Below are 17,459 nucleotides of genomic sequence, written 5' to 3'. Positions count from 1 at the left end.
GCCCTTCTCCTAAGAAACTCTTGATCCTGTTTCTAATGGTAGTTAAACCTGTCTTCAACCTAGTAAGGCTGAAATTATTGGCACTTGCTATCCTCATTTTCCATGACCCAAGCTGGCACTATCAGAATCCCTCAGGAGGTACAGGGGAGAGTAAGACTGTCAGCCACAGGAGTCTTCAAGGGAAGGGAAGAATCAAGTGCTTATGATTTAATACTTTTTATTAAACTCTCCATCACACAGGGCCTCCAGCAAAACTGTGCAAGACAGGATGAACAAGTGAGAGCCTTGGAACAAAAACAGGTCACAGAGCTGTTGTAACAATCCAGGTGAGAGCTCCGGAGTTTACAGACTGGCTCTGGAAACCTTTTTAAAGGAGGAGCCAACAGGCCTCGAGGTCTGGTTACGTTGAACATTAACAGGAAGAGTGAGTTTAAGGTTTCCACCTGGGCCAGACTGTACAATGTGTGACATGGTCACAGAGAATAAGACAGACATGGCCTTAAGCTACCATCGAGAAATTCAGGTTAATTTAGAACCTATGTGGCCGTCTGGGGTGCTGGGTGCACTCTCTCCCTTCAGCAAAGAATTGAAGAACAGACACAGAGACGGCAAGCGAGAAGTGGGTGTATTGCAAAGATGACAGAGAGACAGGACTTCTCCTGACAGAGGGGCCCTGGAGCTGGGAGTCTGGTGGGGAGTTCTGACCTTTTATGGTCTCTGGAATGTCCTCCTTTCCTTAGCTCCACCCCTGTCCATGCTCTTCTGTTATTGATTGGTACCTTCTCTGTCCACGCTTCTGTTTTGGTTTTTCTATTGGGTCCCCCACTTAGGAACACAAGTACGGAAGTGTCTGATTGGGTCCCCGCTTGAGTCCACAAGCACTTTGGTCCAGCAGGAAGCTGACCTCATCAGAAGACCCTCTCTGTGCTCCTCTGTTCTGGCCCCGCCCCGACCTCCTCACTGGCCATCTTACCCTGGCCGCCCCAGCCCTTCTGCAGCTCCCTCACCTGGTTGGCTGTGGAGTGTGGATGCAGCTCAGGAGGGAGGTCGAGCTGTAAGACGTAGATTTGTTTTTCACGTAAGGTAGATGGTGAGTGAGGCCATAGAGGGGATGGTTTACCTGGAGAAGGTGCTCATTACTCTATCTGGCTTATTGACGTAATACTTACCTCTGGTCCTTACTCTGCTGAATACCGTGCCTAGCATTTCACAGTTTCAGCCCTTCCAGGACAGGTGTTCTGACCCACCCACACTGAGGAGAAACTAAGGAGTCGGGCCTGAGGTCTCATGGCTGGTAGGCAGAAGAGCCAGGGGATGAATTCAGGACAGTTGGGACAGAGGTCTTTTTTTTTTTTTTTGGTCACACTCCAAGAACCAAATGGAAGAAGTTGACAGACCCTGACAGATGCACAGGCACGTCACATTCCATTTCTAGAATTTCACAGACTTCAAGCCCACCCTCCATCAAGCATGATGATGCTGTGCTTCATCCTGGCTCAGAGAGAAAAGACCCAGGATGAAACACAGCATCAACACCACAGAGCCAAGAGTCAGAGGGGAAACAGGGACTGGAGAGACCAAGATGGTTCAGAGAGACAGAGAAACGCAGGCCAGGTACAGTGGTGCACATCTGTAACCTCAGTGGCTTGGGAGGCTGAGCCAGGAGGATTGCAAGTTGAAGGACATCCTCAGCAACTTAGATCCTATCTCAAAATGAAAACTAAAAAAGGGCTGGGGGTGTGCTCAGTGGTAAAGCACCCCGGGTTCAATCCCCAATACCAAAAGAAAAGAAAAAAGGAAACACAAGTTTAGAAAGTTGACACCACTAAAATCATCAACCCATTTAGGTACATGTGTTTGGGGTTTTTCTCTTCTGCTGCTTTCTCCAGGACCCTGAGAATGGCCGGTGTTGGTTGGATGGGAGAAGTTAGGAGCTCTGGCGGGAGAATGGAGGGTGGAGAGAAAGAGGGAGGGACCGGCCGCTGGGTCTTGGGGGAAGGGAACTGGAGGCCCCCTGCGGAACCTTGGCAGGCCCTCTCAAGACCCTGGTTCCGGCTCCTTAAGTTGTAGGGTGGTTCTTCCACGGAACCCATGGTTAAACAAGCTCAGGGGTTTGTTCAGCGTGAGTCTGCGTTCACGGCAATATGGCCAGCAACTAAGGGCTGACGTGCAGGGTAGGAGCCAGGGACCCGTATCAAGGTGGCTTCGTTCTTTGGGGAATAGGCCAGGAGACAGGAATAGCTTGGAGAATCTAGAGGAATCCCAGGCTTCATTTCCAAAATCACATCTGGACACAGGTGCCCGTGGTCCCTAAGGGAAACCATGGGAGTGGTTGGAAGCGGCCTGGACAAGGACCTGCAGTTAGGGCTCAGAAGGGTGGCCCGGGCTGTGATCTGGGGTGTCCACTTCAAAGTCCTTGGGCTGTGAGGAAGGCTGAGCCTGCCCTGGAGCCTGGAATGAACTGGGGCAGCAAGTCGGAGGTGTGCGCTGGAGGACAGTGTAAGCAGAAAGCACAGCTTCTGATCCAGAGGGGGCCGGGAGAAGCAGAGTCCTCAGAAATCACGCGTGGTTTGTCAGCACAGCTCTCTGGTAGGTCTGACAAGGAGGGCAGTGCAGTTGTAAGGGCACCACCTACTGGCAGTTGGGCTAAATGTCACTTCCCCCAGGGAAGCCCAGGAGAGGAAGGCCGATGGAGTCTCTGCTGTAATGAAGGTCAGTCATTCACTGGCAAATTGGTCATTTTTCCTTTTTCTTTTTGGTAGTTAGAAGATGGACAGTGGGCCTTATTTTGTTTACTTTTATGCAGTGCTAAGGACACTTTGCCACTGAGTCATAGCCCCCATTTTATTTCTTAAACCCAATCTTCACAGGGACAGTTTAAAAATACATATTAAAAAAATTAAACTAAAGCTGTTATTTCTGATATAGATGGCTATCTGGACTGGTAGATTTGGTGGATAATCACATTTTATTAAGGTGAGAGAAACTAGCATTATTGCCTTAAAAAATAATCACACAGTTCATCCCTCCGATTGGATTTCATAATGACTACACCCAGGGTTGATAGAAGTGGTGAGATCAATCTTCCAATTTCAAAAGAAAATACTCACCAGTATTAAAAAGGAACTAAGTATGATTGTGCTAGCTCTGTGTCACTCAGCAGATCAAACTATCATTTGATGGTAATCTCATTTCCATATGGTAAGGTGCCCTTTTTGTCTAAAACCAGAAAATTAGGACTTTGATAAAACAAGCTTCAAAACTTGAAGCTACCAGAGGTGAGATGCAGGTTAATTTGGCTATAGAGTCTCCTAACCAGCAGATGCTGGGGCTGCCGACCTTCACCTTCAAGTGCACAGTATGAGGAGCAGGGCAGGGTGGCAAGCTCCAGTGCCACCAGGGGCCAGGCAGGGGTCCCGTCCGTGGCTCCCAGGCAGGTAGAGGGGCCTGCTGGAGAGCATGCTCCCATCACGCTCAGCTGTAGGGAGTGCAGGTCCACAGTGAGCCTCATCTACCCATTTTTCCAGAGAAACTGGAAATAGTTTTTTAACTCACTTAGATGGTGGCCATAAACGTTTGGTGTTTTTTGTTTTGCAATTCTGTGGCATCAGGAAGCTGTGCCTCTGCCTCCAGGTTTTCGGGGAAAGCACAGTCGTGGACCTGACATTGTCTGGATAGGCAGCACTGTTTAAATGAATTGGCTGAAGGCAGAAAGGCCAGGTTGGAAGTCCCCATGCTGTGTCGTCTCCCCTTCTGAGCAAACCCAAGTTGGTTAACAACATCTTTCTGTACCCAAGTCTGTCACACTGGCATAGATGACCCTATTCAGTCATCTACTCATGTCCCAGGGGCTTTATCTTTTACTTTATATTGTCTGAGGTCACTTAAGCAAGGCTTGAGTGAGCCTGATTGGGGCCCATTTGACAGACACAGGTGAAGCACCTCCCTGCTCATCGCCGTGTGGGCTGGGCCTAGAGAGAGGCAGTTTCTCCCAATCTCACAGCCTCACTTAAAATTAGAGTTGTTTGGGGCTGGGGATGTGGTTCAAAGTGGTAACATGCTCTCCTGGCATGCACAGGGGCGCTGGGTTCGATCCTCAGCACCACATAAAAATAAAATAAAGATGTGTCCACCGAAAACTAAAAATAAATATCAAAAAAAAAAGTCTCTCTCAAAAAAAAAATAAATATCAAAAAAAAAAGTCTCTCTCTTATTTTCACCTCCAAATCAGTATTCTGAGGTATACCGGGGTGCCACTGAGACCTGTAATGGAGAGAGAAACTCCTGAACGGTGGGTGACAAGGGCTGCAATTCTGCACTAAAACCTTGATGAGCACAGAGGATATTCTTCAGAACGTTAGCAGTGGTCATCTCTGTAGGGGACCATTTCAAAGCAGTTCCACTTGAAACGAGCGTATATTACTTTTCATGACAGAAACACTCCCTCCCCCAGCGGCACTATCTGCTTCCTTGGTCCCAGGCTCAGAGTTCTCAGTGTCCGTCCCCCATGGGGAGGAAGTACAACTTTGTCCCTTTCCGCATCTCCCTCCAGTCATCCTCACCTACTAATTTTAGGCAGATGGGCTAAAATGGTAAAAGGAAGAAGAAAACCAAGCACATTTTAAGGAAGGAGGAGAACAGACGTTCTGGCCACTTTCCTCTAAGGCCACAGGGACTCTCAGCAGAAAAGCCACAGTTGCTGTATGATCACATCAGGCTGTGTCGTTTCACTAGAGGGAGTTGAGGGAAAGACTATTTTTTAAAAACTGGCAATTTGATCTTATTTTTCCTCTAGCATGAACTGTAAGGAGTCAGTTGGCTAAAAAGTAGAATTCTGCTCATTTTATTTATTTGCAATACTGGGGAGTGAACGGTAGGCAAGTGCTCTACCACTGAGCTACATCCTGGGCGCTTTTTGAGACAGGATTTTACTAAAAATTACTGAGGCTGGCCTCAAACTTGTGGTCCTCCTGCCTCAGCCTTCTGAGTAGCTAGGATCACACACACACAGCTCATAACTGTTCTAACTTTAAAGGGAGACAAGGAGCACAGTAAGTTCTCAATGACAATTTGCTGGATTTAACAGACTGCATTTGATGAATTGCAGGATCTTGTATGGACACTTAACGTTCAGTTTGTTCACAAAATTAAGGTTTTATGGATCATTTTGAAACCTATAGGCGGGTATTCTTAAATGCTTTAGGCATCCAACTGAAAGCCTCCTGTCCACCTCCATTCACAGCCCCACCATCTCTCCTGTGATAATCTGATGGCAACCACTGTCTCAACCTGTAAGATAATGCTTCTGATATTTTGCCATTAGTATCTTGTCGTGGTAGGTTTTTTATTTTATCATCTGGTTTACAGAAGAGTTTTGTTGATTATGAGAATGTTGGAGTTAGTTTCAAATAAGATCACATTTTCTCTAATGTTAGTGGATCATTCCCATCGACCAAAAAAGCATGCTCCAAAGCAACAACGAAACCTCTTTCTCTTCCCTGTGAGATGCCAAAACTCACGGCCAAGAGTCGCCTTTAACCTAAGCAAACAGCCTCCGATCTCCCTGATTTGTTTTCTCACCTGCCCTCCTGCCATTTTACTTTCAGCAATTGGGCCACTGCCACCATCCACTCCCCGTCCCACCCAGTGTCGCCTCCAGCTGATTGCTACAGTGACAGTTTGAAAGGTAAGTAAGGTCATTTCTCTGATTTCTCTGCTTAAAACCTCCAGTGACTTGCTGGTGGTTTCCCAAGGTACCCACATGCTCTCTCCCTGGTTTTCACGGAAATGTCACCTTACAGAGGCCTTCTATGACACCCTGTTTAAAATGTCCTCTTCATACCCTATCCCACTGCATCCCCATCTACATAGCTCTTACCCCACCTGACTCAGAGCTCATAGTTGGAAGACAGAGAAGGAGCTGTTCTGATTCCCCCCACTGCTGTCACTGTTTTGGGGGGAGATTCATTTTGCTAATATACGCACAAGATTCCTTACAATCTATGCTCTGTAAGGTGTGTTCTAGAATCTAGGTTGCCAGCTTGCTAATGAGGTAGCTTCTTGTGTTACATGGTTACTTGTTTGTGAGGGAAAGCATACATGAAAACATGTATGTTCCATTATACTAAGAGGGTAACAGTGTTTTCTCTCCAGAATCAGGAGGTCCTTACCGTACTGACGAGTCCTGGGTCCTACGCCTCTGACTGTGACCATCATACCTTGAACAGCACTCGTTCAAATGACAAAACATTTTTCATTAATGAATAATTCAAGTGACATTATCATTATACGACTACCATCCTTAAAGGCAAGTATGTTTAAGAAAAAAAGTGAAACAACAATGTAGTATTTATTTTATAAGGTGAACTGGGCACATAGTGAAATAAGCTATAAAAATTCCAATTACTCAGAAGAAAATCCTTTGTTCAAATGACTTTACATATTAATTACTCTGGAAAGTTTCTGAACTCTGTTTAGTAGCAGATCTCCTTTCTTGATAGTTTCTTGGTACTGCCAGTTCTTGCTATCAGGTCTATAAATAAATACAGGAAGAAAGTGAATTATTTACCAGCCACATTTCTCCATGACAATCACTGACCTACATTTCTAAGCCACTTGCAAATACCCCTTATTCTATGCACAAAACAGTACCTGTTGGTCTCCACTATTTCATTCACTTTATCAATTTTGCAGTGTAGTCTCCCAGCGGCAATAAATCTGGACAGTTCCCTAATTGAAAGAAAGGAAAACCAGCATTAGCCTTAGAAAGAAATGTACTTGCAGAATGCTTTGAAACTCATATTCAGTGTTCTTTCAAGTAACCCTTAGTCTTCCTTCTAGCCTGAGCTATTATTGCATATGCTGTACTTTTGAGATGTCCCTGGTGTACTGTTGGATTTATCATCTACACAGACAACTCTAGAAGTTTACAGTAATGGGACACAGGTGTCCAACAGTGAAGCCATTCATACCAAGTCTTTAAAGGACCTGGAGAAGAAATGATTCAACTATTACACTGTTTCAGACAAAGCCCATGATCTGCAACAGCCTGTACTGAGATAGTCCCTTCCCGGAGGAAATGGACCAGCTGCCTTGAATTCACTGGACATCAAAACTGTGGCTTCCGTGCGTCTCCTCCTCCGCCTGAGCCTCCCACTGCCACCACTAGTGAAGTTTAAGGCACTGTCCAAGGCCACACAGCTGCTCAGCTGCAGAGCTGGAAGAAGCAGCCACCTCCTTCCCCCAACTCAGAAAACCCATTTATGGGGTCCAGCCCAGTAAACAGTTTTCTGGGCCATGATTACCAAATTCGGAATTCAATATGCAACAAAACCAAGGACACCAGCATTTAAAAACAAGATTACTATCACTGCTTTTCTTTCTTTCAAAGGAAGAAAATGAGGGAAAGACAACAGGGCTTTGGATTAGGTCTAGCTGTGCACTGCATCTCAAAACAAATACTGATCTATTAGTGTCTGAAACTTGCTCTGACATGGTTAAAAAATAACAGCAAATAAAATGATAGATTACAAAGAAAATGGTCTTATTTAAATGAAACACACCCTCATTTTGTCATCGTGAACCACTGAAAACTATATATGACTTAAGGACCTGTATCGGAAGCCATGATAGCACATGGCCATCACATACACTCAGAGCAAGGAAGTCCTGCCGCAGCCTCCCAGCTGGAAAACAAGGACGACCCCACACACAAACACCCGCTGCCTAACTCACTGACCTCAGTGCCACACTCGACCACCATTCCCCAACGGTGCTGAGTCCCCCTGGCTTTTTCTGTTCCTAGGATATCCAAGCTTGTCCCCTTCTCTGCATCTAGAACTCCAAGGGGCTAACTGTCAATCATATCTCAAAGCAAACCCTCCCCTCTCAGGCCTGCCACATGTAGATATAGTCCCGAGGGCACTAGAACACTTTCTCATCTCTATCAATACCAAGCACACACCGAGGTCTATTTGAATCACTGTCTTATTCAAATACTAAAAGTCCTAAGTTCAACCACTAGTTTGGCCAGAATTAGGACCAAATGTAAATACAGAAACCTAAGGTAAAACATTAGCTGTGCGTGGCTGTCAGAGGAACAAAGGATCATGGCAACTTTAGTGACCACTTCTCTGCACCTCGCTCTTCCTGTGTATCAACAAGAAGGGAGGACTAAGGAAGGAAGAGATGACAGATGTGTTTTGATATTTAGAATCAAACTCTTGATGTGTATTTTTTTCCCTCAAAACATAATACCCATAGGCAATGTAGAAACTCACATTAGAAGGCAATTGTAAAACTAACACAGTGCTAAACTTACTGATCAATGAATTCCACTCCGACACCAAATGCTTCTGCCATGTAGCCCAGGGTTAAGGACCTGTAGGATTCCAGCAGCTGGCTGTAGGCGTGAATTCTCATTTCTCTTACATAGTATCGATAATGAGGAGCAAAAAGCCAATCCTTTTTCATTTCCTGTTCCACAACCGCTGCAATGAATAAGATGATAAATTATCTAATTCCACCTTCCATCTTAAGGGATTAAAATCTAAAACAATTCTTGAGTCCAAGAGAGAGATTTAGTCAGGTAGAGAATTTCTCTCTGCCCTTCCACACCACCTCAACAGCAGCTGTGACCAAGTTGAGGCCAGCTCCAGGCACATCAGTCATGTGGCACTTGGCTATCTGACATCACCTATTAAAAAGAACCCAGTTTCTAAAGGAATGTGTCCACAGACTGACAAAGTAACTATAGGGAACTTATTATACCCTTAAGAAAAATTTGTGACATAAAAAAAGACCAGAAAGCAGTATAAATTGGACATTTTAAAAGTAACAAAGCAGAAGCAGTAAAGGGAAAGATTGATGAACCCCTACTGTCAGAAATGTAAATGGTCTTAACGCCCTATAAAGGTTTAATGAAAAGTGATTTATAAGAACTTGAAAGAGCTCTTAAAACTCAGCTTTAAAAACCAAAAAAGGAGGGGCTGGAGCTGTGGCTCAGTGGTAGAGCACTTGCCTGGCAGGTGTGAGGCCCTAGGTTCGATCCCCAGCACCATATATAAATAAGTAAATTAAGGTCCATTGACAACTTAAAAAAAAAAAGCAGTAAACCATACACATGATGTTAACGAGCAGTCCATACAAATACAACTTATTTTTTTGAATATTTACAGATGATATGGCAGGAAAGCAAAGTTTGCAAGTGTAGAAATAGAGGAACGCAATAGTCTCAAAAGACAGTGGGATGAAGCCCTCCACGAATGGGGTGGACAGGAAGATGGCTCTGCTAAGCTGGCTACAGACAGCAAAGAACAGAGCAATGCAAATAAGGGAAGATCCCAGGGCAGGATAAGTACAGCTCGACCCAGGAACAGAAAGGACAAACTTCAGAATACAAGCATCTGCTACAGATATGGAAGTGACCCAGAGAAAAGACGGACGCTTGAGCCTTGAACAAGGTGGACAACTGGCAAGGATGGGGAGGTGGGAGGGGTTAATGCCTTAAACATCTCCACAGCTCCCAAGCCACCAATCTCATCACACCAGCATGAAACCCCCTTCAATCACTGTTCTCACTAATGCAGCACTTACATCAAGCCCTAGGTAAGTGTGCCAGCACCATGCTGGTGTCGGGGACAGGAAGGGAAAAAAATAGGAGGTCTGCTCCCAAAAATTCTACAATCTAAGAAACCATGATGAAACGGTGTGCTAGGCTCTAACTACTTATGTACGTGGAAATGAGCAAATGAAAACATGCTCAGCATAACCAGTCTTCAGAGAACTGCAAAGTAAAATCACGGTGAGGTCCCATCTCACACCCACTAGGATGTCCATGATCAAAGAGAGACACAGGTACTGAATTCCCACAGTACCCACAAGTTCTGGTGGGAATGTCAAGTGGTACAACTCCTTTGGAAAATAATTTGGTACTCCCTTTAAAAATTAGATCACCATATGACCTGGCAATTCCAGACTCCCAGGTATATACCTAAGAAAGAAAAACAGCCACAAAAAACTTGTACACAAGTGCTCACTAGCATTATTTATAGTAGCCAAAAAGTGGAAACAGTGTAGACGTCTGCTGACTAATGAATGGATAAAATGTGGCATATTTATACAACAGACTATCACTTGACCATAAAAGAAAATGAAGGAATCCATGCTACAACATGGATGAACTGTGAGTGTATTAAGCTAAGTCAAAGTCTTCGGGCACAAGACACTTATCCTGATTCCACTTACGTGAAATGTCCAGAATAGACATTTATAAACACAAAGTAGACAGAGGTGGCTACGGGGGAGAACTGACTGCTAATGAGTTCAGGCTTCCTAATGGGAATCTGTCAATGGCTGCACTACCCTGTCTGCATAGGACACCTTAAAATGGTCAATTTTATGATATGGGAATTGTATCTTTTAATTTGTAATTCCAGGAATGAGAGAAGTAATGAGTTTGTTCTGACTCAGGAAAGGCTCTAGAGACCCCCAAGCACAAAAAAGAGCAACTCTGCATTACAACCATGTGTACATATGAAGAAGGGGTAAGGCCAAGGGGGCAGTAACTCATGCAAGATGGCCCTGTGCCTGTGTTACATGAGATGGGCCCCTCGAACACAGACAAAGTGCTCCATAAATCTGGCCAAACCCCGGGGCAAAAACAGAACAATCATTTGAAGTCCCCCCACCCTTTCCCATTTTTCATGAATGTGATACATTTAGACAGGCACTTTCTGAAGTCTGCAGCATAAACAAGAGACTACATCAATGCTAAATTTTGCTGTTTTAGCAAAATCATTTGCAAGCTAATTCTTCTGTCATTAGTTCGGTAGTCATTAGAAACCAAATGGCCAGGGAGAAAAGGGGACTGGAGGAGAAAGCAAATTTGTGTGGGCCGGACATCTGTAGTGTAGCTTTGAAGAATCACAGATATTTCCCACAGATTAGGTTCTCAGCCCACAACCTCTGAAAATGACATGCAGATCAGCACAAAGCCTTAATTACTGCAAAAAACAAAAACAAAAACAAAAAAACAACCTATCAGTGAAGTCCAGGCTCAGCTGACCTCAACCCAAAGACACTCCATATTCCCTCAACTCTTTCCTCATCAGTCAACCCTTATAATCCTTTCTTCACCCTTAACTTATTACCCCCCCCCACCACCACCCCGTTAGCCTCTAAGGGCATGGTGAACTTCCTTGTCAAAGGGCCAGAGAAGGTTAAGTATTTTTAGGTTTGCAAGCCACACAGTTCTCCATCAGATACTCTTCTGCGTGTTCTGGCAGTACCACCGAGAGACACAGACACACTCACACACACACACACACACACACGCCCTTTTCATTTTCATTTTGAGACATGGTCTCCCTTAAGTTGCCCAGGCTGGTCTCAAACTTGTAATTCCCCTGCCTCAGCCTCTGAATAGATAGGATTACAGGTGTGTGTCACCTGTAATACATGGACCTCTTTTTCTATTCTTTTAAACAACACTTTAAAAATATAAAAATCATTGTTACTTCCTGGCCTACAAATGTAGTCTTAAAAATGGACTACAGCTTGCTACCTAACCTTCCTCTCAACAAAACTGGCAGAAAATGAGCCATATCGATCAAAAACCTGCGGTTATCTACACACTATATCTTCCAGGTATGTGAAAAATCATCTTTGGTTATTTGTACACAGGATCAGAGGATAAAGACAGATCATCAAAATGGCCACTCTCTCCTTACCTAAAGATTGGAAGAAAACGGAGTAACGACATTCGTAAAGAGAAAAGAGGTACTGCCGAACTGCTGGAAGACTGTGCAACACTTCAAGGATCTCTGCTCCTTTAATGACCTGGGTATTAAAAAAAATAAAGCTTATGCTTTAATGACTTTGTGTACTTAGAGAAGCATGGAGTGGTCCTTTACAGTAGTACAGGGTCAGTCATCACCTTCTCCCTGAGGTCTGGTCTCTCTAAGGCAATCATGCTGACGTAGACAGTGTAAGTCACAAACGTCTTGTAATCCATGAGCTCATAGGAGGTAAACGTCGAGACGGTGTCAAGAAAGAGCTCAGCTGCCTGTTTAAAATCTCTAATGGCCACACAGTAGAGACCCTGGTAAACCTTCAGGCGGTTCCTTCTGTCCCAGTCTCCTCCTTCTTCTATTAAACTATTAAATAAAAACAATTGAGGTCATAACCTGAAAACAGACAATGCCACTTTTTAAAAATAAATTTGTTGTAGTTACTAGGAATTTTACTCAGGGGAACTCTTACCACTGAGTCACTGACCACCCCACCCCACTTTTTTTTTTTTGAGACAGGGCCTCTCTAAGTTGCTGAGGATGGCCTTGAACCTGCGATCCTTCTGCCTCTGCCTTGCTGGGATTACAGGCTTGAGCCACCACATCTGGCCACTTTTTTAATTTTTCAAAGAGAACACAACCTACCTTGAACAAAAGGGCGTATTTTGAAGAAAGTATTTTATTCAATAAGCACAGTTATTTGACCAAATTTAAGAGTTGTAAACAAAATAAGCAACTTCTCATTAATAGCATCATAATTTAGAAGAAATTTCATCCCATTAATTTTAAAAGTACCTTTTGGCTTTTTCTGTGTTTCGGGTGATAAGATCATTATCCATATAAAACAGACCAATCCGAAGGAGATAGAATACAATGTCCAGGCGGTGACCCAGGGCCACAGTTTTGTCGTATGTCTTACGAAAGGCAGTCAGAGCTCCCTCCTGTCCAGAAAACCAAGACAACAGGTGAGGAAAGTTTACAAGTTGCCAAAGTACCAGCTGTCTGGGAGTTCTTCAGAAGAGCTGGGGCAACAGGTCAAAAACAAGACAGCCACGCGCTGATCACTGCTGAAGCTGTACAGTGAGTAGATGGGTTTATTATACTCTTCTTTCCACTTGTATAAAGTATAAGAAATGCCTAGCATGTACTAACATTCTAGAAAATATAAGACATTAGTAACTTATAATTGTAGTATCCCTTGTCTCATGTATGCAATGTTTGCTTTAAAAATTATAATACACTACTTGAAAATAACTTTACTATAAATTAGCAATTTTCATCACTTTGAAAGCAATGGGGGGGGCGGGGGGCTGGGGTTGTGGCTCAAGTGCTAGTGCTAGAGTGAGGCCCTGGGTTCCATCCTCAGCACCACATAAAAGTAAATAAATAAAATAAAGGCATCGTGTCCAACTACAACTAAAAAAAGTTTTAAAAAGGCAATGGGAATATTATCTTATGCCACTGATTATTAGCATACAACTATGTACATATACAATCCTTTCTCAAAGCACTGTCGAATAAAATGCTTCCACTGTTTTGAAGAATATGAATAAAAATTTGTTTATACTTGGTATTTTTCAAAACATGTCTAGCTGGTTTATATGAAATTCATTCCTTCATAATTTCCATGGACTTACAAGAGAGGCTGTCAAGACAGCAGTGGGTGCACCTCACCTCAACTCCTGACATGTAAACACCACCCCCCCACAAAAAGGAACCGGGGTCCTAGGAGAAACAGACCATTCCAGGTATGGAGAGGAAAGATAACAGGTGAGCTTGTGAAATGTTCCTGTGTCAAAACATAAGGAAGAGGCAGCTGGGGATGTGGCTCAAGAGTACAATGCTTGCCTGGGGTCCTGGGTTTGATCCCCAGCACCACAGAAAAAAGCCCACCAATGAAGTCATTCAAAGGACAAAGAAGCTGTCTTGAAGGAACCTCCACTAACAAATCAACAAATCATAAAAAATAAAGATTACAACCAGTGGCCAACACAATAATAAAAACCCTCCATGTCTATACTTAATAAAAACAGTGTATAAGAGGGGAAAAAAAGAATGTTCTTTTTGGAAGAATGCTACTTAGTAAACATAAGAGGAACATAGTATTAGAACATAACCAATTCATAACCCCTTGATTTTGACTCAAGCATGTCCTTGTTGAAGTTAAAGGTCTGAATCAAAAGTTTCTCACTCAGAAGTGATATAGGCAGCAGCTAACCAAAACTCTTTAAAACAAAACCATATACACACACATAACCTAAAAGCAGAACTACTATTTTTAAACTTTCATTATCTATTCCAAATTTTTACCATGACCAAGTCTTTCAATTAAGTAATAGCTTCACATTCTGTGCCAAGTACTGGTCTAAGTTCTTTGCCTCTATCTTTAGCCAGCAATAAGTAGAAACTGTCATTATCCCTATTTTACAGATGAGAAACTAAGGGTTCAGTAATCAAAATTAATTAAGCTGAAAATAAAACTCAGATGATCTGATCCAAGAGAGCACACCATTTCATTCTTTATATTGACCCATCATCCTATATCCATATACTTAAGTCTACTACTTAAAATTAAGGACATTCAGAGCGGATCCTCTTACCCACTATCACACAACTACTAATTTTTTTTTTTTTTAAATCCAGTTCTGGTGAGTGTTATGCAGAACTGGCCACAAAGGGCAAAATAAAAAATCGCTCACCATCCCAGCAATTTCATTTCACAGATTGATCAATACCTCAGAGAAACACTAGCTTATAAAAATATACCAAGAGACAAATACAAGCATGTTTTCTACAGCAGCAGTTTGTTAAAACAAAAACAGCTGAAACAACATATAGGTCCACGAACCCCTGAACAGACAAACTATGGGCATATTCTACAGTTGAACATTAGGCAGCAGTTCACCAGAATGAGGGAGATAGGTATCTGTTAACATGGGAAGTCCTCTCAGATATACCAGGTGAAAAGAACAAACAGGACATGGGCTATAGCTCGGCCAAGCATGCATGAGGCACTGGGTTCAATCCTCAGCACAACATAAAACAAATAAATAAATAAAATAAAGGCATTGTGTCCATCTACAACTATAAAATATTAAAAAGAGAATAAACAGGACTACCTGAGTACACTATGATTCCATATAGGTTTTTTAAAAAATTAAATGCTACCTATTTTCTACAGGACAAGTGCATGCACATAATGCACAATAAAAGAACTAAAAGGTCATCTCTGTGGATGTAAGGAGTAAAGGGTCAAACCAGAACTTCAACACTTCCTGTGCCTTAGTGTCTTAGAAGGAGAAGAGCAGTGCAGTGTTTTTATAATGTACCACAATAAATACTTCCCAACCAAGTGAGAAAAATGAACTATTGAGAATGACCCCAATTTTGTAAAAGCAGTGAATACAAATCTCCATGTGCACTTGTCTCTAATGACAGGGAGACGGGAGTGGAAGAACACACTGGCATTTATCCAAAGTTCAATGCTAGGGTCTTGCAAGACTATTGATTACTTATTCATCTTTGCACTGACTCACTAGTTCAGGAACACGACTGCCTCTGGATTTTTAAAGTTAATTTTTACAATGAGATGATATTAGTACAGAATATTCCCCAACTTTACATCATACTCACACAGGAGTGGGGACATAGCGGCCACTCACCTTATCGCCTATCCGACAGAGGTACTCGGCTTTTGCCATCATGGCATCTCGAATCTCACTCTCCCCCAGGTTCTTCTCTGCATCTTCCAGCTCCTCATCCAAACGTTTCAACTCCTCCTCATTGGCCTTCTTCATTTTATTGAGCAGGTCCATGTCCATCTGCCAGTCGAGGGATTTGCACAAGGCTTCGTAGTAAGGAGCCATGTCTGAAAGCCAAAAAGAGGGACGCACGGGTGAGGTCACTTGTAAAGTCGGTGTCTGCCGCCTCTTTTCACGCAACTGTCATCCACCAGTCTCCTCCGCACTCCGGGGAAGGGAAGGGACAGGGTGTGGCAAAGGACATGGCCACAGGTAGACGTCTGCAGGTGGGGGGCCGCCCGAGGGCCAGTTCTGACACTGGTCAAACCCTGCTCGGTCTAAAGGGAGAGTGGCCCTCTGCTCTAGACGGCTTCGGTTGCAAAGGAGGGAACTCCAGTCCCCAAGCAAGAGAAGGCGTGAGACGCGGCCGTCCAGGCACGTCCTCCATGCTAGGAAGGGAGGGCTCGGCCCCGACGGACAGGCCGCCGGCCCCCTGGGCCTTTGCTCTAGGCCTAGCACCGGGCTCTCCCCCAGCTGCCCTGGGAGAGAAAGGACCCCAAAGCCATCGCCTCCGGAAGGAAGGCCCTGCCCCCAGAAAAAGCCAGGCCGAGCGGCGGGGACCCGGTAGCAGGACGCCCGGGTCCGCGCCCGTCGGGGAAAGGCCCAGGCCGCTGACTCGGCGCTCGCGGGGCCTCACTGTTGTCGCGGACCGCGGCCATCAGCTCCTCGCGCACCGCCGCGTCCCCGCGGTGCTCCGGCAGGCTGAGCAGGAAGCGCAGCTGCGCGATGCGAAGGTCGGGGTTCTTGGGCAGACCCTCCTCCTCCAGGTTCTCCAGCGGCATCGCGGCGGCCGGAGGGACAGCGAACAGAAACAAACCCGGCTCCGACGCGCTGCGACTGCGGCAGCGGAAGCGGGAGGAGTCGGACAAAACTCCCAGCCACCTCCGGCCCGGCTTCCGATCCCTTCTCTGCCGCCGCCGCCAACAGCGTCACCTACCGGACACCGCCGGGAACGCCTCGCCCGGCCTGAGCACCTACGCCCCCGGGTGGTCACTAGTGATTTTTCCTCGCTCAAGGCCAGGCCAGGAGTGGGTGGAACCCAACTTCCAGATCGTGAAGCTCTTCCTCCCTCCCCTTTTATCTCTTTGTGTGGAAAAATTTGAATATTTAATAATAAATAGTGACAATGAAAATAACCAGCAAAATCTGTCAAGTCCTTACTCATCATTTTCATTCTTCTAAGGCTGTGACATTAGCCATGTGTGGGCATGTGATCCACTAGGTCTTGCAATAGCTTTGTAGCTTGGGCTACATAAAAACCCCTACCTAAGTCCTGCGCATTGGTGCGACCTGTCATCCCAGAGGCTCCGGAGGCCGAGGCAGGAGGATCGCGAGTTCAAAGCCAGCCTCAGCAACTCAGAGAGGTATATTTTGCATAAATTTCCATTCAGGAATAATAGACAAAGAAATAGTGATTTTTGAATCTTTACCATCAAATTATTTTCCAAAAGAGTTGAACCAGTTTACACAGCCACTGAAATGACACATTCTCATAAGCAGTAGGTCTTGTACCTATTTCTATAAAAATGAAATAGGCTCTCTTTCCCCCTCCCCCCCTTTTTTTTTTTTTGTACCAGCGATTGAACCCACAGGCCCTTAACCCCTGAGCTCCATCCCCAGCCCTATTTTGCATTTTATTTAGAGACAGGGTCTCACTGAGTTGCTTAGGGCCTCACTAAGTCATTGAGGCTGGCTTTGAACTCATGATTCTCCTGCCTCGGCCTCCCGAAGGCCAGGATTACAGGTGTGTGCCACAATGCCAAGCAAAAAAAAAAAAAAAAAAAAAAAGACATTTTTAAGACAAAACAAATGACAGAGAAAGTAGAACAGCAAAGAAAAAAAAAAAAAAAAAACCACCAGCACTCAGCCA

At 44.4% G+C, this 17,459-nt stretch overlaps 1 protein-coding gene across 1 annotated transcript; it reads right to left on the bottom strand.

The window, feature by feature from the left end:
- Window positions 1-6,330: 6,330 nt before the first annotated feature.
- Window positions 6,331-16,446, bottom strand: Psmd6 (proteasome 26S subunit, non-ATPase 6). Its single transcript, XM_076869636.1, has 8 exons — window positions 16,227-16,446; window positions 15,452-15,657; window positions 12,585-12,730; window positions 11,936-12,155; window positions 11,730-11,838; window positions 8,321-8,489; window positions 6,652-6,729; window positions 6,331-6,532 (listed from the first exon to the last, which is right to left on the bottom strand). Exons 1-8 carry the CDS (start codon window positions 16,369-16,371, stop codon window positions 6,436-6,438), a joined length of 1,170 nt encoding a protein of 389 aa, XP_076725751.1. The 5' UTR covers window positions 16,372-16,446; the 3' UTR covers window positions 6,331-6,435.
- Window positions 16,447-17,459: the final 1,013 nt, after the last annotated feature.

Source organism: Callospermophilus lateralis, chromosome 1, assembly GCF_048772815.1.
Source record: "Callospermophilus lateralis isolate mCalLat2 chromosome 1, mCalLat2.hap1, whole genome shotgun sequence".
In the NCBI taxonomy this organism is placed as follows: domain Eukaryota; kingdom Metazoa; phylum Chordata; class Mammalia; order Rodentia; family Sciuridae; genus Callospermophilus; species Callospermophilus lateralis.
The sequence above is the reverse complement of the archived record's forward strand: the minus strand, read 5'-3'. Positions and strand labels throughout refer to the sequence as shown.

What these genes read in the sequence shown, in the direction of transcription:
- Psmd6 (XM_076869636.1), bottom strand. Translation starts at nt 16,371, where the DNA reads ATGCCGCTGGAGAACCTGGAGGAGGAGGGTCTGCCCAAGAACCCCGAC. An exon ending in CGTTTTCTTCCAATCTTTAG is followed by an intron (nt 8,490 to 11,729) that starts GTAAGGAGAGAG and finishes TATTCATTGCAG; the next exon opens with CGGTTGTGGAACAGGAAATG. An exon ending in GAAATAGTGGAGACCAACAG is followed by an intron (nt 6,533 to 6,651) that starts GTACTGTTTTGT and finishes ATTTATTTATAG; the next exon opens with ACCTGATAGCAAGAACTGGC.